Source organism: Pseudorca crassidens, chromosome X (assembly GCF_039906515.1).
Source record: "Pseudorca crassidens isolate mPseCra1 chromosome X, mPseCra1.hap1, whole genome shotgun sequence".
NCBI classification, from domain to species: domain Eukaryota; kingdom Metazoa; phylum Chordata; class Mammalia; order Artiodactyla; family Delphinidae; genus Pseudorca; species Pseudorca crassidens.
In genome coordinates this window covers 93,748,463-93,775,672 of record NC_090317.1, presented here as the reverse complement: position 1 = coordinate 93,775,672, position 27,210 = coordinate 93,748,463, and the positions used below count along the sequence as shown (strand labels likewise).

Genomic DNA, 27,210 nt, shown 5'->3' with positions numbered 1-27,210 from the left:
CTTGGTCTCTCATGGCTAGTGGTAGGTTGTCCCTCAATATGTCTGATGTTATCTCATGATTCAATTGTGGTTTGGCCTTTGGGGCAAGAATACCACCAAAGTGATGCGGTGCCCCTCTCAGTGCATCATATCAGAGGATACCTGATGTCTATGTGACTTATGACTAGTGACGTTGACCTTGATCACTTGGTAGAAGTTGTGTCTGCCAGGTGTCTTCAGCATAAATTTACTATTTTTCCCTTTGTAATTATGAGTGTGTTGTGGCGAGATAACTTTGAGACGATGCAAACATCCTGCTTCTCATACTATGATCTACTAGTTTTAGCCTCACTGGTGATACCTGCCTGCAAGAATTATTACTGTGGTGTTTGCCAAGTGGTGATTTTCCATTCCCATCATTTCTTCTACATTTACTAATTAGAATTCTACCATAAGGAAGAGCTCTTGCCTCCTCCATTTCTTTACTTATCTGTTTATTTATTTATATCAGTATGGTCTCATAAGAATTGATTTTATTCTATGTGTTATTACTACCATTATTTATTTGATATACAAATTGTCCCAAATTTGCCTCCTGGGAGCCCCTTCCTTTCTGGCAACACAAGAGTATTCCAGGCTCATCTTGTACTTTCCCTGTCTAGTCTTGGAATCAGCCATTTCTCCAAAGAGCTCTGGTTTCTTTTACTGAAGAAACCAAGACCCAGGCACTAGGTACTGGGGTGTCACTGCTTATAGACCCTCTCAGAGACAGAGCTAAGAAATATATTTCTGTACACTCACATCTTAGTGATGTGAGCGGTGGGATGGAAACATACATCTGGATGAGTTGATGAGCTCCAAGACTGACCAAGTCCACCAGTGTGCACCCGGACAAACTCCTCTTTTGAGCACGAAGTGCTATTTGGGCATTTTGCCAATTGGTTCTGATGTCTGTCTGCCATTGAGGACCGTTTGTGAGCACTGACTGCTATTTGGGCATTGTGCATACATATGAGAAATCCTTAGAGAGTGTCATACAGAGTGAAGTAAGTCAGAAAGAGAAAAGCAAATATCGTATAATAACGCATATATGTGGAATCTAGAAAAATGGTATAGATGATCTTAGTTGCAAAGCAGAAATAGAGACACAGACGTAGAGAACAAATGTATGGATACCAAGGGGGAAAGGGGTGGGGTGGGAGGAATTGGGAGACTGGGATTGAAACATATACACTATTGGTACCATGTATAAAATAGACAACTGAGCGGAACATGCTGTATAGCACAGGGAACTCACCTAGTGCCCTGTGATAACCTAAATGGGAGGGAAGTCCAAAAGGGAGGGGATATCTGTATGTGTATAGCTGAATCAGTTTGCTGTACAGTAGAAACTAACACAGTGTTGTAAAGCAGCTATACTCTAATAAAAATTTTTAAAAAAAGAAAGCCTGAGTTCATAGTGATACCTCCAGTTCCAGTCTAACATCAGACTTCAAAATTGGAAGGAACACAAAATTCCCTCTTTCTTGACTTGTAACTCCTTTCTCGAGCCATGAGAAGCCCGTCTCTCACCATCCACAACATATTTACCTACTTGCTCAAAACTTAGTTTCGGAATTGCTAATCCAGATCTTCATGAGAAAAATATTTACTGACTAGAGCACAGATTTTGTGGATAGTTCTTTCTTTCCTCTCTCTTTTTAAATTGAGGTAAAATTCACATACCATAAAATTAACCGTTTTAAAGTGTGTGTACACTTCTTGATGTTTTTCGTCTTATACTATGTAGTCAAAAGGCTTAGTTTCCAAGTTACTTAAGTTAGTTCCTCTGTGTAGTTATTTTATTCATTTGTAATACAGTTGGGTCCATCTGTTATTCTTTGTATTTCATTTTAGTTCAACCCACCTCCTGGTTGATCTTAACTATTTATTTGTGGGTTGTGTGAGGTATTCCCATGGTTCTAAGAGTCAGAGTTATACAAAAAGGCATGCTCAGAAAAGTTTCACTCCCCCCTCATCCCTGCTGCCCCACTCCCATTCCTCTCTTCTTTCCACTGCATTGACACCCACCCCCTGTAGGGAACCAATCTCATTAGCTTCTGGTTTATTCTTTATTTATTTTTAAATTTTTTTTTTGTGGTACGCGGGCCTCTCACTGTTGTGGCCTCTCCCGTTGTGGAGCACAGGCTCCAGACGCGCAGGCTCAGTGGCCATGGCTCACGGGCCCAGCCGCTCCGCGGCATGTGGGATCTTCCCGGACCGGGGCACGAACCCGCGTCCCCTGCATCGGCAGGCGGACTCTCAACTACTGTGCCACCAGGGAAGCCCCCTGGTTTATTCTTTAGATCTATGTATCTATACACCCACACATGCATATACACACACACATACATATGTGTGTATGTGTGTATATCTTTTTTTGCATCACAGGTGAACGGATACATAAGTGTTTTCTTATATCTTCTTCTTTCTTACATGAAAGGCAGCATCCTATAAATACCCTTGTGAGCTTTTTTTTCCCTCACGTCATACTATATCTTGCAAATCATCCCATGTCAGTTCCTAGAGACCTTCCCTATTCATTTGTAGAACTGCATAGCACTCCTTTGTGTGGATGTACTGCAGTATATTCAACCACTCTCCCATGTATGGGCACTGAAGTTGTTTTCTGTATTTGCAATGACAAACAACGCTGCAATCAATAACTTTGATGTACTAATTTTGGTGAGAGAGGCTGGCACAAGATCTGAAAGCGGACGAGTCTGCTTCCAGAGCCGCTGATCCCTCTGCGCTGCCACAGGCAGCTCAGACCTGAAACGATGCCCTGCTCACCCTAGTGGGCTGGGGGTGCTCTCTCTCCTTGTCTGCTTCTACAAAGAGCTCCAATGGGCGGGTCACTGGTTGCTCAGCTCCCCTTTGCTGGCCTATTCCTCTAAGTTGCCTTCTTAGAGGGTCATTACATCTGCAAATCAGGGCCCTCAGCCTGGGTGTTGACCATCCCGCACAGTCCGCAGATGCAACCATTTTTTAAAAATGACGTGAAGAGCTGCAGACCGATCTGACTATACTTGTGTGCACGTGAGCTCAGCTGTGTCAATATATGTGAGCAACAGGCCTGAAGTGGGCAGGAAAGCCACATCACCACACACAGGCAGTGAGCTGTGAGCTTTCAATGGGCCAAGAGGGATACTTGAACCTCTCGGATACTAAGCGCGGGTGGACTTCCCAAGGATCCCAACGTTACCTGCTCAAGGAGGATTCCCTCCTGAGCCTGGTGGAGACCTAGGCTGTGGAGGCGAGTGTAGTGGCTGCCCGGCTGCCATTCATGATCATCCCAGAGTCTGGAGAGCGGGAGGGAAGAAAAATGGCCCCAGTCAGACTGTCTGGCAGCCTGCGGCAGCCTGGTGGTTCCTTTGGTCTGGAGCAGAGCTTTGGGACAGAGATCAGCGTCCCTCCAGAGAGGCTGCAGCACTCACCTTGGCTGTGTGAGGAGCCCTTTCTGCCAGGAAGCCCTCTGCTCTTGCCCTACATTTACCATTAAATATAGAACGCCCGTATGTGCCAGGCTCTTGAGAAACAGTGTATTATTTAAATAGGATAATAACCCTGCAAGGGTAAATCTTTTCCTCATCTTTTTATGAGTGAGGAAAGAGAGACTCAGAGAGGTTAAGCAGCTTGCCCAGGGTTACACAGTAACCAGCAGAGTCACGATTTGAAGCCAGGTCTGTCTGATTCCAGGGCTCTAGACCTTTTCAAAATGAATACAAATCCAACAAAGTATTTATTTTAGCTCTAGAGGAAACATTCAGGCTCATGCAATCACTTATAGGCAGAAGTTAGATGCTACAGGGGAGGACTAGGAAAGCAGGAGACCTAAAAATTGTCACTTTGAGCAAATCGCTTGAATCAGTTTCCTTGTTTGAAAAGTAGGACTTGCCCGCAGGGCTGTGGGGATGCTGAGCTGACAGCTGAAGCCAATGGAGTCTGTTCTCCTATGTCAGTTCCTTTGCCATGATGGTTATTAAATATTTTATATCACCTCTGGCTCCACAGATACTCCCCTTGGTTGTGGAGATCAAGTGAGACCCCAGTAAACTCCAAGAACCCTCTACACAGAGGTTAATTAGTATTCGCAGGCACCCAGGGCTGGCTTCGTGGGCATCAACGTACAGTCGTACGGGGCCTGCACTTAGTTTAACACTCTGCTGGCCCCATCTTGCAATTCTCAGTGACAGGAGGCCCCACGTGTTCATTTTGCAGGGGGTCCCACAAATTATGCAGCCGGTCCTGCAGGCAGAAAGACAGTAGCTGGCAAAACGCAGAAAAAATAATGCCTCCAATTAGATTCCAGGGGGATGAGAACATAGTACGATGGCTAGGTCTCTTGAGTGTTGACTCACTTGTTTCCTGGCTGTTGAGGGGAAAGAGCTATTCTCGAGGACATGGCTGCGGCTTGTATATGTTCAACATGGTGTCTTTGTCCGTTTGGGCTACTGTAACAATACCACAGACTGGGTGGCTTATAAGCAGCAATTATTTCTCACAGTTCCGGTGGTCAGGAAGTCCAAAATCATGGGGCTGGCAGACTCAGTGTCTGGAGAGAGCAAGCTTCTTGGTTCATAGCCAGGACCTTCTTGCTGTGTCCTCACATGGCGGAAGGAGTGAGGGAGCTGTCTGGGGTCTCTTTTATGAGGGCATTCATGAGGGCTCCACCCCCATGACCTCCAAATACCATCACATTGGGGGTTAGGATCTCAGCCTATGAATTTTTGCGGGGGACACAATAAATCAGTCTAAAGCACATGGTGTATGAAGAGCACAAAAGAAAAAGGATTGAAAAACACAGTCATTATTCTCAGCAAGAATATTTTCTGAGCACGTGCTCTGTGCCTAGCCCTGTGCTGGTTGCTACGGGGAATACAAAGAGCTCTGTGCCACTAGCATCTTCAGGGAGCTCCCAGCTGGATGGGAAGGCGGAGCACAGATCTCTCTGGAATACCCTTGAGGTTAGACTCAAATGGGTGCGGGCCTGGGGTTCAGGGGTACAGAGGTAGGATTCAGAAAAGGCTTGCTGGGAGCTGGGCTGTCAGGAAAAGCTTTGGGTCAAGGTAGGACTCAGGGTCTTCAATGATGCCCAGGACTTAGTCAGTGGAGGAACGGAACCGTCCAAGCCCCAGCCCTGGTTATGGACGCATAACACACTCCTTCCTGGTGGGTCTGGCTTTTGAATCCATCACAATAGACTGGAGCTGGGGAGCATTGCAAGTTGGGTTCTCTGGAAGCAGACACTAAGAGTTCGGGGTATGTGTTTGTTTCCTGTGGCTGCTATAACAAATGACTCCACAGTGAGGGCTTAAAACGATAGAAATTTATCCTCTCCGAGTTCGGAAGGCCAGAAGTCTAAGATCAATTTCACTGGGCTCAAAAAGCAAGGTGTTGGGAAGGATGGTCAATCCTCGCTCTCCAGACCAAGCCAGGAAACAGCTGTCTCAAAGACTCTCAGGCAGCCCAAGCTTGCCCTCCCAGAAGCTTGGCCTGGCATCCTCACTGTTACAGTTGCCCCAGAGGTAGTGCCCAGAGCAGTCAAAAGGGAACTCCCAACCGCACCGCGGTGTACCACCGAACAGGACTTTCCTTGGCTACTCTTTAAATGTGAGTGGAGGGACCAGAATTGGGCAGGACAGAGGCTGAAGGGGAAGGCAAGAGGAGCCTGGACGGGTAGCAGGAGTTCTGGAACTATCCCAGCAAGTCACTCTTCCTCCCTGAGCCTCAGTTTCCCCGTCTGCAGCGTGAAGCCTATTAAGCCAGGCACTCTGACCTTAAAGGTGGTGATTCAGAGGTAGAAAAGAGGAAGCCGACTGAGAGGTGCCTGGGGGGTGGAGGGCTGGCAGGGAGGCTGGGCAAAGGTCCAAGGAAGCCCCACTAATGTTTGAGGGGCCCGGGCAGGAGTATGCACGGAGACCCACATACCACGGGGCTAAACATTTTAAAGACATAAAGCAAACTGCTGAATAAAATATATTCCGTTGGCTGACCTTGAAAAACTATTTTTAGAATGACCTGTAAGGCCAAGTTTGAATGAAAATTCTCAGACTACTTAAGAGTCCTGCCCTGGAGGCCACGGTGTGGAGAGAGCTGGCCCTGGTTCCCGGCTGTGGCTACAATGAGAATCTTCGAACTCACAGACCTTCTGCCCCAGGGAGCAGAACTGGCTAAGCGCCCTGCGCTGTGCTTTGAAATCCATCTTTGCGGTTGGGCTGAGGCCACGCTTCCCACGGGCTGTTCCCTGCCACAGGAATATAAGGGCTCTCCATTCTTGCGAAGCTCCTCTGATGGCTGGCTTTGCCTCGAGGACACCCTGACGGTCTCGCTGAAGCTTCTTTCGGTTGTGCAGATGGCAGTCTGGGATGCCCCAACCTGACCTTCTTGCCCTTGCTTGGGGGAGGGAGGGGTCAACCTTACAGCCCGGCCTGATGGCTCTCCCAGCCTTCTCCGGCTCCCTCCTCCTTTCCTCCCCCCCCCCCCCCCCCCCCCGCCAGGCATCTTCCTTAATGTTGATACAATCCTTGCCCATTTAATCCTGTCTTGACACCTGGTTCTCAGAGGACCTGGACAAACACATTGGCCCCCAGCCCAGCCCTCTTCTCTTCTTACCCCTGGCTCCTTCCCACACCATGAAGTGCCTCTCTGGACACTTCTGGGACAGAAGGGCCTTCCGTCCACGTGTCCCCTTGTCCTGCAGTCTCCTCACCCTGTGGCAGCGCGGGGAGCGTAGCAGGAGGGTTAGGGCAGGGGTACAGTCTTCCCTCCGTGCCAGCCTTTTGACCTCCACGGCTCTGTCACATTTGCCCTGGCCATGCATGCTTCTGGAACATTCTTTGTAACCACCTGGGCTGGGGGGAGGGAGCACGTGTCCCTGGCCCTTCATATCTCTGTGTTTTTGCACTAACTCAAGAGTCTGGTGGAGAAGAGAGAAAAATGAGGCTCAAAGAGGCCGAGTGAGCATCCACACCTGGTTCTTCCGATGCCCACCCTTGGGCTCTTCCACGGTGACCCAGCCAGTGGGGGTAATCATGCCACCCGATGGCATGACTGCCCTCTGATGTTTGGCATGTTCCTTTCTCCCTGGGAAACAAAGGTACCTTTCTCCCAGTGTCTAAAAGGGAGCAGCTTCTTTCAACCGTGCAGCAAGCGAGCGGGCAGCGGAAGTTCCAAGGAAGTGGTCCCCGGAGGCCAGCAAGGCTCCAGCCCCTCAGAACTTATCATTATACTTGCAGTCTGGGTAGCGGTAGGCAAATCTGGGGTCACAGGTTCTCAGGGGCCTCAAGATGTCCTTCAGCCGGCTGGCGGCTTGGAGGACCTCGGGGTCTGGCCGGGTTCCCTCCCCACAGCGAGCGAGCTCGGCGTCTATCTCCTCCTGCAGCGGGGACGGGAACTTGGCCTGGAGAAGTGGGGGCAGCACCTGGCCACACACCAGCACCAGGCTCTGCTTCTCAGGGATGGTGTCGCAGGAGGGCAGCTCGGTCTGGCAGCCAGAGACCAGGCAGCTGAAGATGTCTTTATTCTCTCCCGCCCTGGAGGCCGCTTGGCTGCCTACAAGAGAATGGAAGACATCACACACCCTACAACCTGTTCTCCTTGCGGGAAGGCATCACTAATGAGAATTGCTGGGCAAAGTGGTTCAGACTCCTAGCATCTCCTGTCACCAGGAGATTTAGGGCTCAGGGACACAATGGCACCTGATGAGACCCTGGGGGGAACTCTCTTGGCTACAATAAGGTGAGGCCTGGGACTTCCCTGGCGGTCCAGTGGTTAAGACTCTGTGCTTCCACTGCAGGGGGCACGGATTTGATCCCTCGTCGGGGAAGTAAGAGCCTGCATGCCACCCAAAAAATTAAAAAAAAAAAAAAGATGAGGCCTGGGGATGGAAAACGCACTTCTTCCTACCAGAACTTGGGCTTCTAATTGCAAGGCTGTCATGCATATCGTGATTCTCCCATTATTATGACTGAATTAGGGAGCTCAGGAAATTCCTAGGGCCGGTTTCATGTGCCCTCTTTAAACACAAAGTTGGGAGAAAGAACAGGTAATCCAGAATATGCCTTCCGTGGGTTGTAGGGGGACTGCTATTCAGCGGTTCACATTCCCGAATATTCTGGTATCAGCCCCACTTCTCATTTGATTCTTCTTGAGAAAGGCAAATCAGGACATGAGTAAGCGTGGTTTAATTGGTCTATCTTTGTAGGCGTTCTCATATAAACAAAATCAGAAATTGGAAATTAAAATCCTCTGTCCTACTATTGGGCTCAGAATATCTAGTCACCATTACAGACTGCGATGTTCAAAGGGTTCTAGAACCCTGGATGAGCCTGTGCACATCATCAAAAACACGATTCACTCATACACCTCATTCGGTGCCATGTTTTTCAATTTGAAAACTTTATAAAAAGCAAAGGTGCCCAGATGGATTGCAAAATGTACCACTGAATCAGCCAGATAGTTCAGATAAAGCATCTGATGAGAAAGGCTCTGAGGGGGAGATGTATGTCCCCGCACCACACAGACCCAATCGGACAACGGCAGTGCCCTCAGAGGGTGAAGCTGGGGCCATAGCACAGTGCAAATCTCCTCCTCCTGTACTGACAAGGTCAAGTCCGGTTCCCCTTTGGAGCTGGAGCAGAGACTTAAAACGGGGAGAGGGACTCTCTCCCGTCCCAAACTTGGGCTGCTCTCACTATGACACAGGGAGACTGGCGAGGCCCAGTGGTGTGAGCCACACCCCACCCCCAGGCCCCGTTGTCACCCCTCCCTAGCGCCTGTCACCCTGGCTTCCCCTCTGACAGCTGCTCAGCCAGGCCCATGCTGGGTACCTTCCTGCCTGTCGATGACGCCCAGTGCGCTGGCATCCCGGATGAACAGATGCCCGTTGTTGAAGATGCCAAACATGTCCACATCCACGTGGGTGAAGTAGAAGAAGTAGTTCAAATCGTTGCTTCTCAGGGACTCCAGGACACCCAGGAGCTGGTAGGCCAGGTCGGCCGCCTGGTCTGCGGGTGCACCATAGAATTCCTGCAGCGGGCTGGTGCTAGTGCTGACCAGAAATCTGCCGCAGGAGCCCAGGTACCTGGGCAGTGGCCATCCCTCGGCGCCCGGGAAGATCTGCCAAGCGAGAGGAGGAGGCATTAGAGGACTAGAGAGAAAAACCTCCTGAGACAGTTCCCTCCCTCTCTCTCTCTCCCCCTCCCTCCCTCCCTCCCTCCCTCTCTCTCATTCTCTCTCTCTCTCTCCAAGAGCAGACAGAAATATCAGCCTTACTCAGGTACCCAACGTCTCAAGACACGTCAGCAAAGCATCCCTTAACCTTGTTTATACCTCTTGGAACATGGCAATACCTTGCTCCCCCCGTCCCTCCCACCCCCACTTTTTTATTCCATTGTTGATGGAGGGATTCAGAAAAGGGAGCTCTTCTTTCCATATTGTAGATTGCATTTCAACAAAGTTGCCCCAAGTGAGGTAAGAGAATGTCGATGCCCTTGCTACAATTTTAGAGGGTATTCAGGCTTCAGGGAAATGTGTTTATTTGAAGAGTTGTATAGTTGAAGAAATATGACTAGCATTTCAGATTTCACAGACATCACGGCTTAGGAAGAGGTTATGGGGGGAAAAAAAAGAGGGTCAACTTAAGGCTGATTTAAAGAAAATATTTAAAAAAATAACAGTGCAGGCAGTAGATTCTGGGATAGGGCAAAAATTATGAAGGTGACCCTTGGGTGACTCAAGTTTTGGGAACTGCTGCACTGGCCCTGGGCGTGGTCCTGGGCAAATCTGCCTGATTGGGGTAATTACACACTCACAGAGACTCCCCAACTGACTGGAACGTTCTGACAGCCTAACACTGGTCTAGGGAAGCACACAGCTCTACCCAGTTTCCTCTGTCTCCTTGTAAGAGCTCCAGGAGTTTTGGATTAACATATACACACTACTATATATAAAATAGATAAACAACAAGGACCTACGGTATAGCACAGGGAACTCTACTGAATATTTTGTAATAACCTATAAGGGAAAAGGATCTGAAAAGAATATATATATAAAACTGAATCACTTTGCTGTATACTTGAAACTAACACAATATTGTAAATTAACTATATCTCAATTTAAAAAAAAGAGTGGAGGGAATATCCTAGCTTTTTTTTTTTTGACTATTTACTGAGGCAGCTATATCTAGAATGGTGTTTCTTTATGGGAGAAATGACAGAAACTATAAATATTAACACTTTTTTTCCTCATTTTCCTTCTTAAAAAAACAAAGTCATCCCCCTTTCTGATGATTTTCTGTGGCCTTCTGCCATTTTAACCCGCTCACCATGTTGTGAAGAACCTTTTCTTGTCCCCGCCCCGCCCACTGGGGCCTCTCCACTGTGTGCCATGCAGAGAGGCCCCCGGCCCCCTGGCGATGTCTAAATGTGCGGCCACGAGTCATCCCGGGGTTGGGGGCAGATCGACGCCACGCCCTTCCTGGGCGGAGCTCAGGGTGGATGGAGACTCCCAGCCCAGACCTCTCAGGAGCCAGGGCTGGAAGCAGCCAGGTCACCTGCCTTGGCCACTAAGTGTAGGACAATTGGAGAAGAAGGCCTCTGAACGTGAAGGAAAACCAGCAATTCCTTCTTCTCCTCTAGGATTTCAAATGCCAACGTTAGTAGGCAGCTTTTAGCAGGAAGAGCGTGGACCCTGAAGTCAGACAGCTCTGGGTTTGGGTTCCATTGCTGACACTGGCTAACGGACTGTGGCCAAGTCACTTCACAGCTCTGGGCTCCACTTACCTCATCTGGAAGAGGGGACAATTATAATATTCCTGTGGGGTTGTCGAGTTGTGAGCATTAAATGAGATAATGATGTAAAACATTCAACACAGTGCCTGGCACATAGCTAGTGCTCAAGAAATGAGTTGTTATTATGTACTTAGCCATCATACCTTTGGCCAATAATATATAGTTAATATATTATATATAAAAATAATATGGGGCTTCCCTGGTGGCGCAGTGGTTGAGAGTCCGCCTGCCGATGCAGGGGACACGGGTTCGTGCCCCGGTCCGGGAAGATCCCACGTGCCGTGGGGCAGCTGGGCCCGTGAGCCATGGCCGCTAAGCCTGCGCGTCCGGAGCCTGTGCTCCGCGATGGGAGAGGCCACAACAGTGAGAGGCCCGTGTAACGCAAAAAAAAAAAAAAAAAAAAAAAAAAGTAATTATATATTATATAATATCTCATAAATAATTTTAATAATATAAACAATTAGAATTAAATATATTATAAATAATTAGAACAAAATAATATAGTATAAATAATATTAAAATAATAATTATATTATAAATAATTATATTTATTTATAAATAATCATAATAACCAATATAATTATTAATTAGAATGATTAATATTAACACAATACTACAGGTAATTAAAATATAATCTCGATATAATTATTATAGTTATTAAAGTAGATATAATATTATAAATAATTATAATATAATATAATTAATAACAATACTAATTATTATTAACTGTTGTGGGGCTTCCTCCTCCTCCACTCCCTCCCCTTCCTGCACCTTCTTCTTTGCCTCTTTCTCCTCCCTCTCTTCGTCTCCTGCCCCCTCTTTTTTTTTTTTTTGCTGTACGTGGGCCTCTCACCGCTGTGGCCTCTCCCATTGCGGAGCACAGGCTCCGGACACGCAGCCTCAGCGGCCATGGCTCACGGGCCCAGCCGCTCCGCGGCATGTGGGATCTTCCCGGCCAGGGCACGAACCCGTGTCCCCTGCATCGGCAGGCGGACTCTCAACCACTGCGCCACCAGGGAAGCCCCTCGTACTGATCTTTGAGACACCTGGTCAAAGTTGCCCTCCTCCACAAAGCCCTTCTGGGCTGCCTCTGGCCGTGAAAGTGGCCATTCCCCACCACCCCTCCACCCCAGCTCCCACACCTCTTTCCTCTGCAGCAACCACAGCACTTCCCCACTGCAGAAGCCAACACATATTTACTAAATGCCACAAAGGTACTAATGTGGGTTGGTGGCCCCAAGGTGTGCAGTGATGGCAGAGACAGCTCAACCCAGGGCCTGCTCCCTCGGAGCCAGAAGTGAACCCGCTCCCTGGACGGGCTTTCCGGGGCCGGGGGTCCCTGCATACCTGTAGGAGGATGGGATGGGCGTTGACAGCTAGCGTGTAGAGGAGACGCAGCTTGTCGCGGTCCGTGAAGTGGTCCATGAAGATGCTGCCAGCGTCAGCCACCTCCGCATAGCGCCGGACCACGCGATCCAGGAGTCGCTGTGACGGGCAGCGCAAGAGGGGGCTGGGCAGGCCCTGCAGCAGGTGGGAGAGATTCCGGGAGGAGGAAACTGTGCTGAGTGCTCGTGGGCGCCGGCAGGACCGGCACGGGCAGGCCCTGCTACTGGGGGAGATCGCGGGGTTGTGGGGGACCAACTAGGCCCTGAGGGGGTCTGGGGGGGTTATGGAGCACAGTACCCCTGGAGGGTGTAGTGGGAGGGCCCTGGGCAGGCTATGTGAGGGAGGGCGGGAGTCGAGAAGGGACTGAGCAGTCCTGGGGTCAGGGGAGGCAGGCACTGGGCAGGCAGTGCATCCCTAGCAAGCAGCTGGAGCCTTGGAGACCCTGTGTCTCCACCCGCAGTTTGCAACTGAGGAACTGGAAGTCTGCAGAGTGTAGGTAGGTGTTGGAAGGGCTGGATTCAGGATTTGAACCTGATATGAACTACATGTTTGCCTTCCCCACACCCCACCACATTCATATGTTGAAACCCTAATCCCCAGTGTGATGGTATTAGGAGGTGGGGCCTTTGGGAGGTCACTTGGTCATGAGAGATTGAGTTCCCCAAGTCACACATACCTAGTATTTGTACTAAGACAGTACACCAGGTGAGAGGCAGGTAGGTGGAGCCAGGTAGGACCTGCATCCTTATCTTTACCGGGGTTGTAACCCTGTAGCTGGGTGAGCTCAGAGCACTCATTCATTCACTCACCCACCAACATTTGCAGGGAGTCTACCAAGGACCAGACTGTATTTGAGGCACTGCAGATGCAAAGGGGACCACAGTCGACACTGCCCTCCCAGGCCTGTCGGGCGGGGGAGACCATCAAATGCCCAGCAGTTACGACGTGGTGCAGAGGGAGCTATGACTGGTGTGAGGTCAGGGAGATATGGGAGCCCACAGGAGCAGGGCAACACCAGAACTTTTGGAGGCGCTGGCACCTCCAAAATCCTTTGTCTTCATGGGCCCCTTCCTCCATAAAAAATACTAAAAATGATATTTTACAACTGCATTGGTACAAATGCCTTAATATTATATATTCAAACATGTTCTTGGATCTAAAAGATCGAGTTTTTCTTACGATTTTAAAAGAAATCAAAACATATTTGTGGGCCCCTCAAAGACTTCTTGGAAGACAGTGAAGTCTAAGAGGAGGCCTGAAGCAAGGGTAGAGTTAGCATGCAAAGAGGGTGGGAGGGTATCTGTGCAGAGGCAACAAGCTGTACAAAAACCTTAGTGACGCATATGACTGCCCAGAATAAAGATTCCATTCTCAGCTTCCTTTGCAGCTAGGTGTGGTAACGTGACTAGGTGCTGGTCAATGAGATATAAGTAGAAATTTCTGAGAAAGGTCCTTAAAGGGAGCAGGTGTATCCTTCTTTACTCCTTCTTCCTTCCTGACTGGAATGTGGAAGTGATGGCTGGTGCTTGGGCAGCCATCTTGGACCAGGGCATGCTAAGGGTTGTGGAGCAGAAAAATGAAAGTAGCCTGGATCTCTGACAATCCCAGAGCCACTATATCAGCCCTGGACAGCTATGTATCAGTTTTTTTTAATGTAAAAGAAAAGTATATTTTGATCTTGTTTAAGCCACTGTTACTTGGATTTTTTGTCACATGCAGCTGAGTCTAATCCTAAATGTCACAGAAGAAAAGAATGGAGGCAGGAAGATCAGTTAAGAAGATGCAATGGTCCAGGTGTGAGATGAGAGAATGAAAAGATTTGAGGGTAGTAGAATCTACAAGTCTTGGTGATCGGCTGAATGGGGGAGGGGGCCAAGGAAAAAGGAGGTGTCAGAGCTAGTACCCAACATGAGGGTGGACACCAGAGGTATCATTTGTGGAGGTGATTTTAAAACATGTTGACAAACTCTTTGACACTCCTCCCATCGAGGGTGGAGTCTAATTCCCTTCCCCTAGAGTATGGACTGGCTTTGTTGACTCTAGTGACTGGAATGCTTATGGGAGTGATGCTGTATGACTTCTGAGCCTTGGCCATGAAAGGAGATACAGCTTCTACTTGGCTCTCTCTTGTACCCAGCCAGCATGCTGTAAAGAAACCCAGGCTACATGGAGAGAAAGCAAGACCCTTAGCTCTCACCCAGATGAGTGCCTAGTTGACAGTCAACCTCCAACTTGCCAGACACATGACTTGGCCATTTTGGGAATGGGTCCTCCAGTGCTGTATTGAACCACCCCAGCTGATGCCACGTGGAGCCTCGTGAGCCTTCCTACCAAGCCCTGCCCAGATTGAATATTTGTGAGCAAAACTGATGATTCCTGTTGTTTTAAGCCCCTGGTTTTGAAGTGGTTTGTTACTCAGCAATAAATAACTGGTATATTTGCTGAGAAGGTTCTGGGCCGTCTCTAGAACTATAGCTGGAAGAGGCTCTAAACCCATCTGGTACCCCAATCTCCCTTTATGGTGGAGGCAGCTGCTTCCCAAGGTCCCACTCACAGAGTGGGGCTGCATCTACTCCTGTTTGGTTTGTGCTGGCCAAGTGCAAGCCCACAGTGATATTGGCCAATGGCAAACAGAATTAGGAAACCAAACATTTCCAATAAAATAATGATTCATTATTTTATTGGAAATACACACTTTCTGGGGATTGCCCATTGCTCTGGAGTTTCCAAATCACTACTCCCTTCTCTATACATGGGCAACAGGGCTAACTCACCATCTTCCAATGAAAGACAAAAGGAAAACCAAACACTGGCCTTCTGTTGCCCCTCCCTCTCTCATGCCCGGTTTCCTCATCCTTGCATTTCCTGTCTGGTGACATCCCTAGGGAACCAGCCAGTGGGTCAAGGTCTTCACGGTGTGGTGCAAGTGACTGGGCTTTTGCTCTGCTGCACTGTCACCTCACAGGGGTCTTCAGTGCACGGTGGTACTGAGAGAGATTGTCACGCTTCTCCACCTCAATCTCTAATAGTTTATAAAGCAGTCAATGAAATTTAATGGGTACATCATTGTGATGGTCAGTTTTATGTGTCAACTTGGCTAGGCTATGGTGCCCAGTTGTTCAATCAAACACTAATCTAGGTGTTGTTGTGAAGGTATTTTGTAGAGATGGTTAACATCTACAGTCAGTTGACTTAGTAAAGGAGATTATCTTTGATAATGTGGATGGGCCCGATCCAAGAAGTTGAAAGGCCTTAAGAGCAAAACTAAGGTTTCCCTGAGGAGGAAGAAGTTCCACCTGTGGACTATAACATCAGGTCCTGCACAAGGTTCTCCAGCCTGCTGGCCTGTCCTATGGATTTTGGACTTGCCAGTCCCCCAATCTCATAAGCCAATTCCTTGAAATAAATCTGTTATATATATACACACACATATGTATACATACATATATACACACATACATATATATCATATAGTATTATATGTTATATATAATTATATTGCATATTATTATTTTATATAAAATTTATTATATTAACATTTATACTATATTTATTAATATTGGTTAATAAATTATTAATATTGTATTTTTGTGTAATATATTATCATAATACCATATGTACATTACATATATATAATATATACACACACATACACTGGTGCCAAGGGAAAAGCACTTGTTCTGTGCGGAAACAACAGCAACTGAGATGGAAATCTAGCTTTGCTTTCACTTTTGAAGCTTCTAGTGAAATCTGAGTACACGAGAAGTAACTTCCCCAATGAGCTGTTTGACCTTCGGTTGGCTTTTATCTACATCCTGTCATGTGTTTTCTCAAAAAAATCACCAGCAATCAGTGGTGTCCCCATTTAAAGTGTTCTTACCGGAACAGAAGCGTGAAAGTTAAATTGTCTAGACATATGATTCTGTGACTCTGATGGAGAGAACTGTGCTTGTTGTTCCTCCCTAGAAGCCAGAGAGAGATAAGAGAGTTCAAGAGAGCAGGAGGGGGCTTTCCTCAGAGCAGACCACAACTTAGAATTCATGTGGGTCTTCAGTAACCTACCCGGAATTGCCCTAGTCCTTCTTAAGTTCCATGCCATGGGTGAGATCTGTCCAGCTTGAGGGTCCCATTGGAAGTGGAAGATGGCAGCAGGGAGACAGCATCTCGGCTGGGGTTTGACCGCCTGCCATCACAGAACGTGGGGCACACACAGCCCATTCCCAGTGGTCCTGTGTGTTGGTGAATTCCGGAGGGTGGCAAGGGAGCTGCATGTGGAGGGCTGACGCAGAAGCCTCTGTGGTGATCACTATTTGAAACCATGGTTGGCAGGACACAGTTGGGGAAAGGAGGGTAACACTTTCTGGAAGTTCTAAGTGTCAGGCCATATGGCAAGCCTTTCACAGACATTATCCCGGCATACACAGGGACTTTTAGCTTTTAGTTTTCTCTTGCCCTGTGACTCTCCTGGAAATTTAAAGTGATTGATTTTAAAAAAGCTTAAACAGTTTGTGGAAAATGCAGTGACATTAAATTTCGCAGCTCGTGCTGGCCAATGCAAATGGTAGACTGCATTATCAAGTGATCTAGTAAAATGCTCCCATTTTCCAGATGAGAATACTAAGGTAGGGACCAGGAAAGGGAGGTGACTTGTTAAAGATCATGCTGCTTATTAGTGCACATTATCCTCAAGTTCATTTCCCATATTAATGATCCCACTTGGTTCTGGATGACTTTCAGCTGTTTCCACAAAGCAAATGCTACTCAAAAGGCAAACATTTATGAAGCAACCTAAATGTCCATCAATAGATGAATGGATAAAGAAGTAGTATATATATACACACACACACACACACACACACACACACACACTGGATTACTACTCAGCCATAAAAAAGAAAGAAATTTTGCCATTTGCAGCAACATGGATGAACCTGGAGGGCATTATGCTAAGTGAAATAAATCAAACAGAGAAAGACAAATATTATATGATTTATCACTTATATGTGGAATTAAAAAAACACAACAAACTAGTGAATATAACAAAAAAGAAGGAGACTCACAGATATAGAGAACAAACTAGCAGTTACCAGTGGGGAGAGGGAAGGAGGGAAGGGCAATATAAGGGTAGGGGATTAAAAGGTACAAACTATTAGGTATAAAATAAGCTACAAGGGTACATTGCACACCACAGAGAATATAGCCTATATTATTTAAGAAAATCAAAGCAAAGATTTACCATCACTGAATACACTTTTTCTGATGAAAAAAAATATGTAGAAGAAAGAACACTAGCTGCTCTTAGAAAGAGAAATCTAAGAAGTCGGCTTTCCTTTAAGATTGGAAGTCAGCAAGCTGAGGTCACAGTGCTAACAAGGCACGGTTTGATTCAGGAATCTGACCTTCCTTCCAAGGACATATCCAACTAATGAAGAGCTTCATGCTGAAATGAGAATTAATTTTCACTTCTCAGATAGAATCTGTTCTTTTGTTCTAAGGCTTTAAAGAACATAAAAATTAGGCAAATAAAAATTATGTTTGCAAATTACGGCACACCTCTAAAGATAGCAGATGTGCTAACTCCAGTCACTTTATTCCCCTCCTTACCCTTTCCAAGGGCTACCACCATCTTCCCCATCAATGGATCAGGACACAGGCGGTGCCCACACTGACTGTAGAGAATGGTTAGCCCGTGTACTTTTTTCCATGCACCAAGAGGATAGACGTTTCCAAAGTTGGCCATCATGGGCGTGTTCATTGTGAGATATTCAAATACTATGGAACTGTACAGTGTGAAAGTAAAAAAAAAAAGTTCATGTTGCTGCCCACAGAGGCCACCATTGTTCTATGTGGGGATGTGCGAATACACACATGTAGTGATGCCAGAAGAAAAAAAAAGATTGGAAGTTAGCTTTTCCGCTAAGAAGGTTGCCCTGGCCAGCTCAATTTGGAAAGCTGAGGGAAATCTTGAACAAATGAGTTTTTACTTTGAGTGAATTTACTTTTATCAAGCTCTCCTAGCACCCAGGGAGAAGAGAAAGTTCTAGTGCTAATAAACCTGTGAGTTCTTTCTGGTTGCACACCTCAACACTTTTCACATGATTTAGTTGTTAAATATGCTTGTGAAGCAGGGTTTAGGTTAATTATGTATCCTAGTTAATCAGTGTGTCCTAATTAGAACAATGACGATTCAATAACTGTATCAGTTGTGGATAATTAACCGCAAAGTTCCCAAATATGTCTTCAAGCTGCATTGTATTCAAAACCATGAAAATCCCTGTTTGGTTTATGTTATTAAGAGAAACAGCTCACGGTTCTTTTCCAACTTCAGTAGATGGATTTTTTCCCCCTCTTTTATTAAAGTTCTTTCTGATTTTTTTTTTTTAATCTGAAACCCAGACTCAATGTGGTTTGTTAACTTTTCATTCTACAAATGCTGGCCACCACAGTGATTATTTTGGAGAAACCCTCTGGGTAATTTTCAAAGTTCAGACATCCAAAAATGTCCTCATAAATCTCAGTCTTTTCTGTTACTTTATGATGCAGCTCATCTCAGCCGCTGTTACGAGGTACCATAAGATATTGTAGCCTTATGACAGGCCCCTTGCCCCACTGGGAAGTTTCTCTCTGGTACCGTTCGCCTCGGCTGAGCAATTTAGGTTCCCTGCAACTTAGTCACTGATGGAAAGTTAGTCACAAAGGGTAGAAGCAGGGACAGGAAGTCAGCCAAGAGTGGGGCCAGAATTTGGAGTTTGCCTTGGATCATCTCAGAGTGGATAACATACCCTGCAGCGTTGACTAGATGTTAAAACAACATTAAATCAAAAACTAAACAGACTTGGTTGGGCGGGGTGAGGGATATAAAATGTTTCCCTCGCACCGGAAGGCCTGTCTCTGACAGAGCTCCCATTGCCACATGAAACAGAGCCTCTAGCTCTGTGACATCCTTTCTTTGGGCGGGGTTTCTGTTTGTTTAGATTCTTGATACTCCGCAGAGTTTCTGGGTTGAGCCCTGATAGAATGTTTGAGAAGTTCTGTTTAAATCGATGGGGAGGTCTCCCAGTTGAGAAGTAATGAAGATTCCCCCCTGAACGGGTGGAGTTATGTGGTTTACCCTTTCTCCTGCCTCTACCAGCGCCTCCTGGTGGATCTCCTTCACGTCTAACCTCTCCAGGCCACTGCCTGCCTCCATTCCATCTTGGAATTCATTGGCTTGGGGTGGGGTCTTTGCCTGGATAGGTGGGCAGCCTTCACCCCCCAGCTGCAAAGGTGAAAAACTGGATTCAATACCAACTTCGAGAGGCAGTATGACAAAGTAGTTACAAGCCTGTCCTTTAGAGGCAAGCTAGCTGGCTTCAAATCCCAGCTCTGTCTCTTAACAACAGCCTGACCTGGGGCAAGCTCTTGAATTGATCTGTGCCTTAGTTTCCTCGTGTGTAACTGAGGGATAATATAATAATAATAAGGGGACTCTGTGACTTATCTTCTAAACCTGGATAGTTTTGAGAGTGAAAGGGATGATATTAATAATTAAATCGGGACAGCTGGCGTATGTTGGAACTGTCTCAAGCAAACCTGAATGTATGGTTACCCTAATAATTGTGGTACCCACCTCATCAGGGTGTTGGGACGGTCAAATCTACGGGGAAAGTGTCTGGTACATTGTTGGGGTAGCTAGTAAAGCAGCCTTATTCAGGCTTCAGAGGTGGCGCTAGGCCTCTCTCTGACGGGACAATGACACTAAAGCAGGCTGCATGCCAAACTGCTGAGCTACACCCAGGCCAGCAGGGGTGGCGCCGGCATACACTGTAAACCACTAGATAAGACAAGGAGTAAGTTACGGGACTTCTTGCACCTTGAGGGCCTGGCCAGCCCCCAGGGATCAAGAACATTCCAAATACCGTATGCTAACACATATATATGGAATCTAAGAAAAAAAATGTCGTGAAGAACCTAGGGGTAAGACGGGAATAAAGACAGAGACCTACTAGAGCATGGACTTGAGGACACGGGGAGGGGGAAGGGTGAGCTGTGACAAAGCGAGAGAGAGGCATGGACATATATACACTACCAAACGTAAGGTAGATAGCTAGTGGGAAGCAGCCGCATAGCACAGGGAGATCAGCTCGGTGCTTTGTGACCGCCTGGAGGGGTGGGATAGGGAGGGTGGGAGGGAGGGAGACGCAAGAGGGAAGAGATATGGGAACATATGTATATGTGTAACTGATTCACTTTGTTATACAGCAGAAACTAACACACCATTGTAAAGCAATTATACTCTAATAAAGATGTAAAAAAAAAAAAGGGGGGGAAAAAAAAGAACATTCCAAGACTTACGAGTTAAGACCAAGGCATTTATGACAACAACCAGAGCTACAAACTTGCACGTAGGCTGACTGTTATCAGCCTGCGGCCTGGTGCTAAAAGCTGGACTCCTTCAGTGACAAACGTCACCCGTGGGGTGGAAGCACCACCGGGGACCTTCCCAACTGGGACTCCAGATTGCTGTTCAAGGCACCTCCCAGCGCTTCTTGGAGCTGGATGTAGGTGCTTCCCCAATTCGGTGATGTATAAACCTCTGTCTTTACTATTCTTTCTTAGTTAGTTATACTATTCTTTTCTTAATTAGTATACTGTAATCTTTGTTAATTCAATAAACTCTCTCTAAATTCTTGTTTAACTGAGTGTAGAGTGATTATTTTGCCAGCGAATCCTAAGAACCTTGAAACCTAAAGTAAGGCTTTCGGCAAAACATACATGGGAAGGGCTCTATGAGTATTTGCTATTATTTGTCCCAAAGATAGCACCTTTCCCAATTTTCCCACTTCTGTAAGTGACCTTACCATTCTCCCAGTCTTCCAGGTTAGAATATCTGGAGCTATTTTCAACTTCCTTATCTTAACGGCTGGTCTCTCTAGGCTTTGATTCCCTATGTCAAGTTGTGCTGTCATCATTGTGATCTCTAGCGTTGTGTTGTGTCCATTTGTGTCATCAGTCACCTCTCCCCCAGCTTGTGCTCCCCCGGGGCTTAGCTGGCCTGGAGGTGTGCCTTTAGGCAAGTCCCTTTCCCTTTCTGAGGCCGTTTCCTCATCTCTCACGTGGGCATTATGGTAGATGGTTGGTTTACACCAGGTACGTCACTCGGTTGCCTGGCTCTAGCTGGCCCTCTGGACGTTGTAGGTACCTGATACTACTTTCCTGGATGCGTGATAAACATCTCACTGTGCTTTACACACTGTGGAGGGCTTTGTGAACACAAGGTAGTGTTGTCAGTTCCAAGGGTCAATGGGGGTCAATGGTAAAATGCCCCCTCCTCAAATTTCACAATAAAATGGATCTCTGAGTAGGAAATAAGGTTGCCTTTGGAGGGTCAAACAAATGTACTCCACATCATGACTATGTTGACCCAGGACTGTCTTTAAATTTGGAAAAAAACAGTTGGGAACCCCAGGAAACCCTAGTCAGGGAGCTCAGTAACTTCAGAGAGAAGGGTTGGGGAATGAGTGTCTTGTCCCCTATTTGGAGTGGCCAAATAGACATAGTGGTTGATAAGATTGGGCACCCAGACAGGAAAATCCGAGGGTCAGGAGTTGGCTTTGGGGTCTGGGGAAAAGGGCACCCAGCCTGTGGTCTCCAGCAGCCTGTGGGCAGGTGGCCAGGCCACTGAGGATCACTTGGTTGACTTCCCTCTCGGATCAGTGCTCACCCAACAGGTTTCTGACTACGACTTATCTTCCACTGAGGAACCCTCCTTAGTGGTGGAGCCAGGATTTGAACCCAGGCCTGAATCCCAGGCCAGACTGTGCTGCTTTCTTGCATTGAAACTCAGCCTCTCCTCCCTACTTCCTTCACCAGAAGCTGTGTTTTGGGGGCCTTGTCCTACTTTCGCTACACAGCCTCACTGACCTCACTCCCTTGCCCATCCACCCCGCATACCACTTTTAGGTCCCATTTGTGGAAAGATCCACAGTCTTCAAGTCACTTTTCTTTAGAAATGTAAATTCTCAGATTCTGCCTCAGACCTGCACAGTCAGAAGCTCTGGGGCTGCGACTCAGCAGTGCCAGTGTTAACCAGCCCTCCAGGGGATTCTGATGTCCGCTCAAGTGTGAGAACCACTGTCTTATAGAATAAAATTTAGCCCCCCACCCCCCTGCCCCAGTCCTACCATTGCAACGTCTACCCACTGCTCTTGACCCGTACTGTAATCAGGGGGCATGACACTTACCACTTCCCACAATTACATCTTATTCTCATTTTCATGGCTTTGCCCAGGACACTCTTCTTTTATTCCCTGGAAGATATGCCCTGGTCAGGGCTACCTCCCCTTGCCTACCTGTGCCCCTTACTGTCAAACCTTTAGCAGTCAGAGGCTCACTTGGTGGTGATCCTGGACCCTTCTTCCATGGGGTAGTCAACATCTTGGGTGACCCTGCTGGTGGAAGTGGCGACTAGCTTTCTCCTCCTATTGGAGTCTATCTCTTTCTTCCCACCTCATCCGTCATCCATCTTCCTCCATTCAGGGGCCCCAGAGGCTTTGCCATTGAAGCATTTGTGGGCTGCTCCAAGATTTTCACTGCGGCAGATGAAATAATCATTGTGGCAGGCAATTCAGCTGATAGTTGGGACAGGCAGGGCAGCTGACACAGAGTAAAACACGTTATTTCATGGTCTGTCATTTTGATTCAGGTATGCCAAGGTTGGTCATAATTCTCCACTGGGCCATTTCATTTTATAGGCTGCTGTTTTTTTTCTTTCTCTCTTTCTTTCTTTTTAAATCAAAAGACAGGAAGCCAAGTGCTTGTGACAGCTCATTTGTGCATGCAAAGTTGCGGAAACTCCCAATGAAACTCAGTAGCTTCTGCAAAGGTCCTGTGGTCCAGGAGGCTCAGAACGAATTCTGATTGTCAGGAAAACCTTCAAACCAGCCTCGAGTTTGCCTGAGGGGAGGGACTACCAGGCTTCTTTTTATCCCCACCCCCTCTGTTGAGGTTGTACCACCTGTATCAGCCAGGGTTCAATCAGAGAAGCAGAATCACTAGATTTTTTTAAAAAACAGGATTTGAACTTATACAATTGTACAAGCAGGTTAAGTAGTCTCTGTAAGGCTGTTGATCTCCCATATGATGCTGGAGCTTGAAGTCCATAGGCAGGCAGTTGAGAAGGGAAGACAGATGCAAAATGGGGGAAGATCAAGGACAACATGGAACCCACAAGCACAAGATGGAGCTCATGACAATGGACTGAAACCCATGTCAGTTCTTATTGCCTCTGAGCTTGATGGTGTGGAGACCTGAAGAAGCTGGGGCCCTTTGGCATGAAGCTAACCCTAGCCTGGGAGCCAGAGAAGATGAAGCAGGAGCCCAGGGGAAGGCAGAGCAGACATGCAATACCGTGTGTGAGCCACAAAATGGCCACTGTTGCCCTTCCGCCCTCCCAAACTCCCAACAGAATCTCTCTAACTGGAAACGTAAGGGAAGGGAAGTCTGGGAAATGTAGTTCAGCCTGGTCATGTCGACACATTCCAAACCTACCTCATCACCTTTGGCTCCTTTGCTTCTCTCTTGGTGACTTTTCTGCGACCTTACTGAAGTATCTCACTGGACCCCAACCACCCTAAGTATGTATTTGAGGAGTGGCGATTTGTCGTTCTGAGGAAAGCCTGGATAGAGGCACAGGCTCGGATAGGCCGCTCTGGGCCAGGGTTGTGGGTGAGGAGCTCTCTGTCAGATGGGAGCCAGTGATGGACTGTCTGGTTAGGTCCTGGTTGGCTGAGCCTCCTTTCTGTTGCCAACCCCAACCCCTATTTCCCCCACCTTTGGTGCCCTCACTCCTCTGCACCCTGGGTATCTTCACAGGGTACCGTCTACCAGGTCCTTTCTGGGATGGAGGGTAGGGTTAGGAGAGAGAGAAAAGCAGCCACTTCCTAGAGAATGGGTATGAGAAAGTAGAACAAGAGGCCCTGGAGAGAGAGGCTGCAAAGCCCAGAATGGCCAGAGCTGAGTATTTATCCTGACAAGGAAGTGCTAGCCATCCAGACTAAGGTCGGTCACTAGACTCAATGGGTCTTTGGACTGCATTGCAGGGAGAACCAAAAGGAATTTGGGGAGTCTTCCCCCAACTCACATATACTGTCCTAACCACTCATGTGGGTTAGGAAACTTGTCAAAACTCCCCCGAGGCTGTTGCAAATCATTTATTAAACAAAAATTTATCAAGCCCCTACTTTATATAAGGCATTGTGCTAAGCACGGGAGTCACACATTTAAATAAGAGAGGGTCCTGACCTCCAAAAAACTGGTACTCTGGTGGAGCAGAGTGACATTTATACTACAAAGTTCAGTACAGGGCAAGATGACACAAATGCTACAAGAGGTGTAAACAAAGTGCCGTGAGAATACAGAGGAGAGAGCAGTAGGGGAATCCAGGAAGGCTTCACAGACGAGGTGGCATGAACATGGTCTTGAAGAATGAGTAGGATTTTGTCAGGTGGACCGCTAACGTCAATGCATTTCAAGCTGAAGGATCAGAATTGAGCAAAAGCAAGGAACAGACTTAAAGGCCATATCTGGCCAATGGAATCATCAGGAAAGAAAGTTGGGACCAAACTGTGAGGCTCTTGAAAAGCATATTTAGGAATTTAGGTTTTATTCTACAGATATCATACATAATCTTAGAGGCAAAGCTTATTGGCCCTGAAGATGCCACGAACACCCTCAAAAACTGCTGATGGGAGTTCAATTCAGTTTGGTAATTTAAAAGATTTAAAAAGATTAAAAAGATTTTAAAACGTTCATACCCTTAGACCCAGTAATTCCACCACAGAAAGTAAGGAAGCAGCAAAGCATAGTACTTAAGGGTATGACTTCTGGAATCAGGAGATAGACCTTTGTTCAAATCCCAGTTCCAACCTTTTCTAGCCAGGTGATCTTGGGCCAGGTAAATAAATCTCCCTAAGCCTCAGATTCCCCGTCTGTAAAATGAGAACAAGGATATCTCATAGATTGTGAAGATTAACTGTGACAAATGTGTATGAAATGCCCCTGGCCCATAGAAAGTAGTCAGTACGTGGTAGTTTTGAAAAGGAAATTTGTCTCAAGAACATAGCACAGGGAGATCAGCTTGGTGCTTTGTGACCGCCTGGAGGGGTGGGATAGGGAGGGTGGGAGGGAGGGAGATGCAAGAGGGAAGAGATATGGGAACATATGTATATGTATAACTGATTCACTTTGTTATAAAGCAGAAACTAACACACCATTGTAAAGTAATTATACTACAATAAAGATGTTAAAAAAAGAATATAATATAAAGTTCAGGCAAAGATGTTGCAGAAAGATGGTCATCAAAGTATTATTTATAATAATGACATCAAATGATATAAACACTAGTGAATAACATTATGGTCTACCCACGTGATGAAATGCGGCTTATAAAGAATTTTAATGATATGGGGAATAGTATGTGATATAACATTAAGCCATAGAGAAATATGCAACATGAAACATATAACTTATTTTTTCTTAAGTTAAATCTGACTAGAAAAAAGACTAGAAGTAAAAACACCAGTGTGTTAACGGTGATTGCCTCCGGGTGGTGGCTTAGAAAGCAATTTTTCCCCCTACTTCCTTATGATTTTTTTTTTTTTTTTTTTTGGAGTACACGGGCCTCTCACTGTTGCGGCCTCTCCCGTTGCAGAGCACAGGCTCCGGACGCGCAGGCTCAGCGGCCATGGCTCACGGGCCCAGCTGCTCTGCGGCACGTGGGATCCTCCCGGACCGGGGCATGAACCCGTGTCCCCTGCATCGGCAGGCAGACGCTCAACTACTGCACCACCAGGGAAGCCCCTTATGCGTTTTTAAAAAATATACTTTATAAATTTTTATAATAAGTGTATGTTATTTAATCATAAAAAGAAGGGAATTCCCTGGTGGTCCAGTGGTTAGGAATTGGCGCTTTCACTGTCAGGTCCCGGGTTCAATCCCTGGTTGGGGAACTAAGATCCCGCAAGCCGTGAGGCATGCCCCCCCCCCCAAAAAAAGTTAAACATTGAACTGCGAAGGGAAAGATCTGTTATTTTGAGAGTGTCGCAGGTAGCCAGGTTGAGGATGTGTCTGAGAAAGGAAAGGTGAGAGGCAAGGAGACAATTGATGGGAAGAGTTGAGGGTGCTGCATAGGAGAAGGACTTGGCTGAAGGTGTTCTCTGTGCACAGCCAGGAGGTCTGTGTCAAGGGAAGGAGGTCTGTCATGGGGGAACTCTTGCAGGAAAACGTGCTCAGACAATATGATGGCCTCCTGAGCTGTGAGGGCTTGAGGTATTAAGGTGAAACAGTCAACTAAAAGGGGAAGCCCTAGATTGTTCACCATTGGGTAATGGGCAGGACTTCAAGGAGGACAGAGAGATCAGATGGACCCAAGGATGATGAATATCAAGAATTAGGTAAGCCCCATGACTGTAGCCATCTGATCCTATAAAAATCAGATAGCTTCACATATAGGGTTCTTTAGACCCAGAACTGTGAGGAAAGGACTATAATTTTAGGGTGAAAAGAAGGTGCCAATCTCAAGATGCTAGAAGGCAGTTAGATTGGTTGGTTAATTAAAAAGTCATTTGTAGGGAATTCCGTGGCGGTCCAGTGGTTAGGACTCCATGCTTTCACTGCCGGAGCCCGGGTTCGATCCTTAGTCGGGGAAGTAATATCCCACAAGCCATGCGGAGTGGCCCCCCCCAAAAAAGAAAAAGAAAAACAGAAGAAAAAAGTCATTTATATTCTAGAGACGCCCCCCCCCCCCAAACAATGGCATATATGCTGTCCACTGTCTTGTCCCCAGAACTGGAAAGTGTCACAGGCAAATAACCACCTACTGAATCTGAATACATGATGTTGTATAGAAAGTCTCCACCACAGCCAATGCCATTTGGGAGGCCCTAGATGCCGGGTTAGCCTGAATCACTGACCTTCCCAGAAGTCTCTTGGTAGGAGGCAGTGCTTACCTAGAGAAAGTGGAGGAAGGGCAATT

At 46.9% G+C, this 27,210-nt stretch overlaps 1 protein-coding gene across 2 annotated transcripts in view; it reads right to left on the bottom strand.

The window, feature by feature from the left end:
* Nucleotides 1–3,741: 3,741 nt before the first annotated feature.
* DIPK2B (divergent protein kinase domain 2B) overlaps nucleotides 3,742–27,210 on the bottom strand; it is a 50,882-nt gene continuing 27,413 nt past the window's right edge. The window contains exons 3-6 of one of the 2 annotated variants that reach the window (XM_067724699.1): nucleotides 16,078–16,159; nucleotides 12,159–12,332; nucleotides 8,850–9,138; nucleotides 3,742–7,572 (exon numbers count right to left, since the gene is read on the bottom strand). In XM_067724699.1, coding sequence (XP_067580800.1) covers nucleotides 7,232–7,572; nucleotides 8,850–9,138; nucleotides 12,159–12,332; nucleotides 16,078–16,159 — 886 coding nt within the window. In that variant the 3' untranslated portion in view covers nucleotides 3,742–7,231. The remainder of the gene's footprint in view (nucleotides 7,573–8,849; nucleotides 9,139–12,158; nucleotides 12,333–16,077; nucleotides 16,160–27,210) is intronic. The other variant, XM_067724698.1, reaches the window with a different exon arrangement.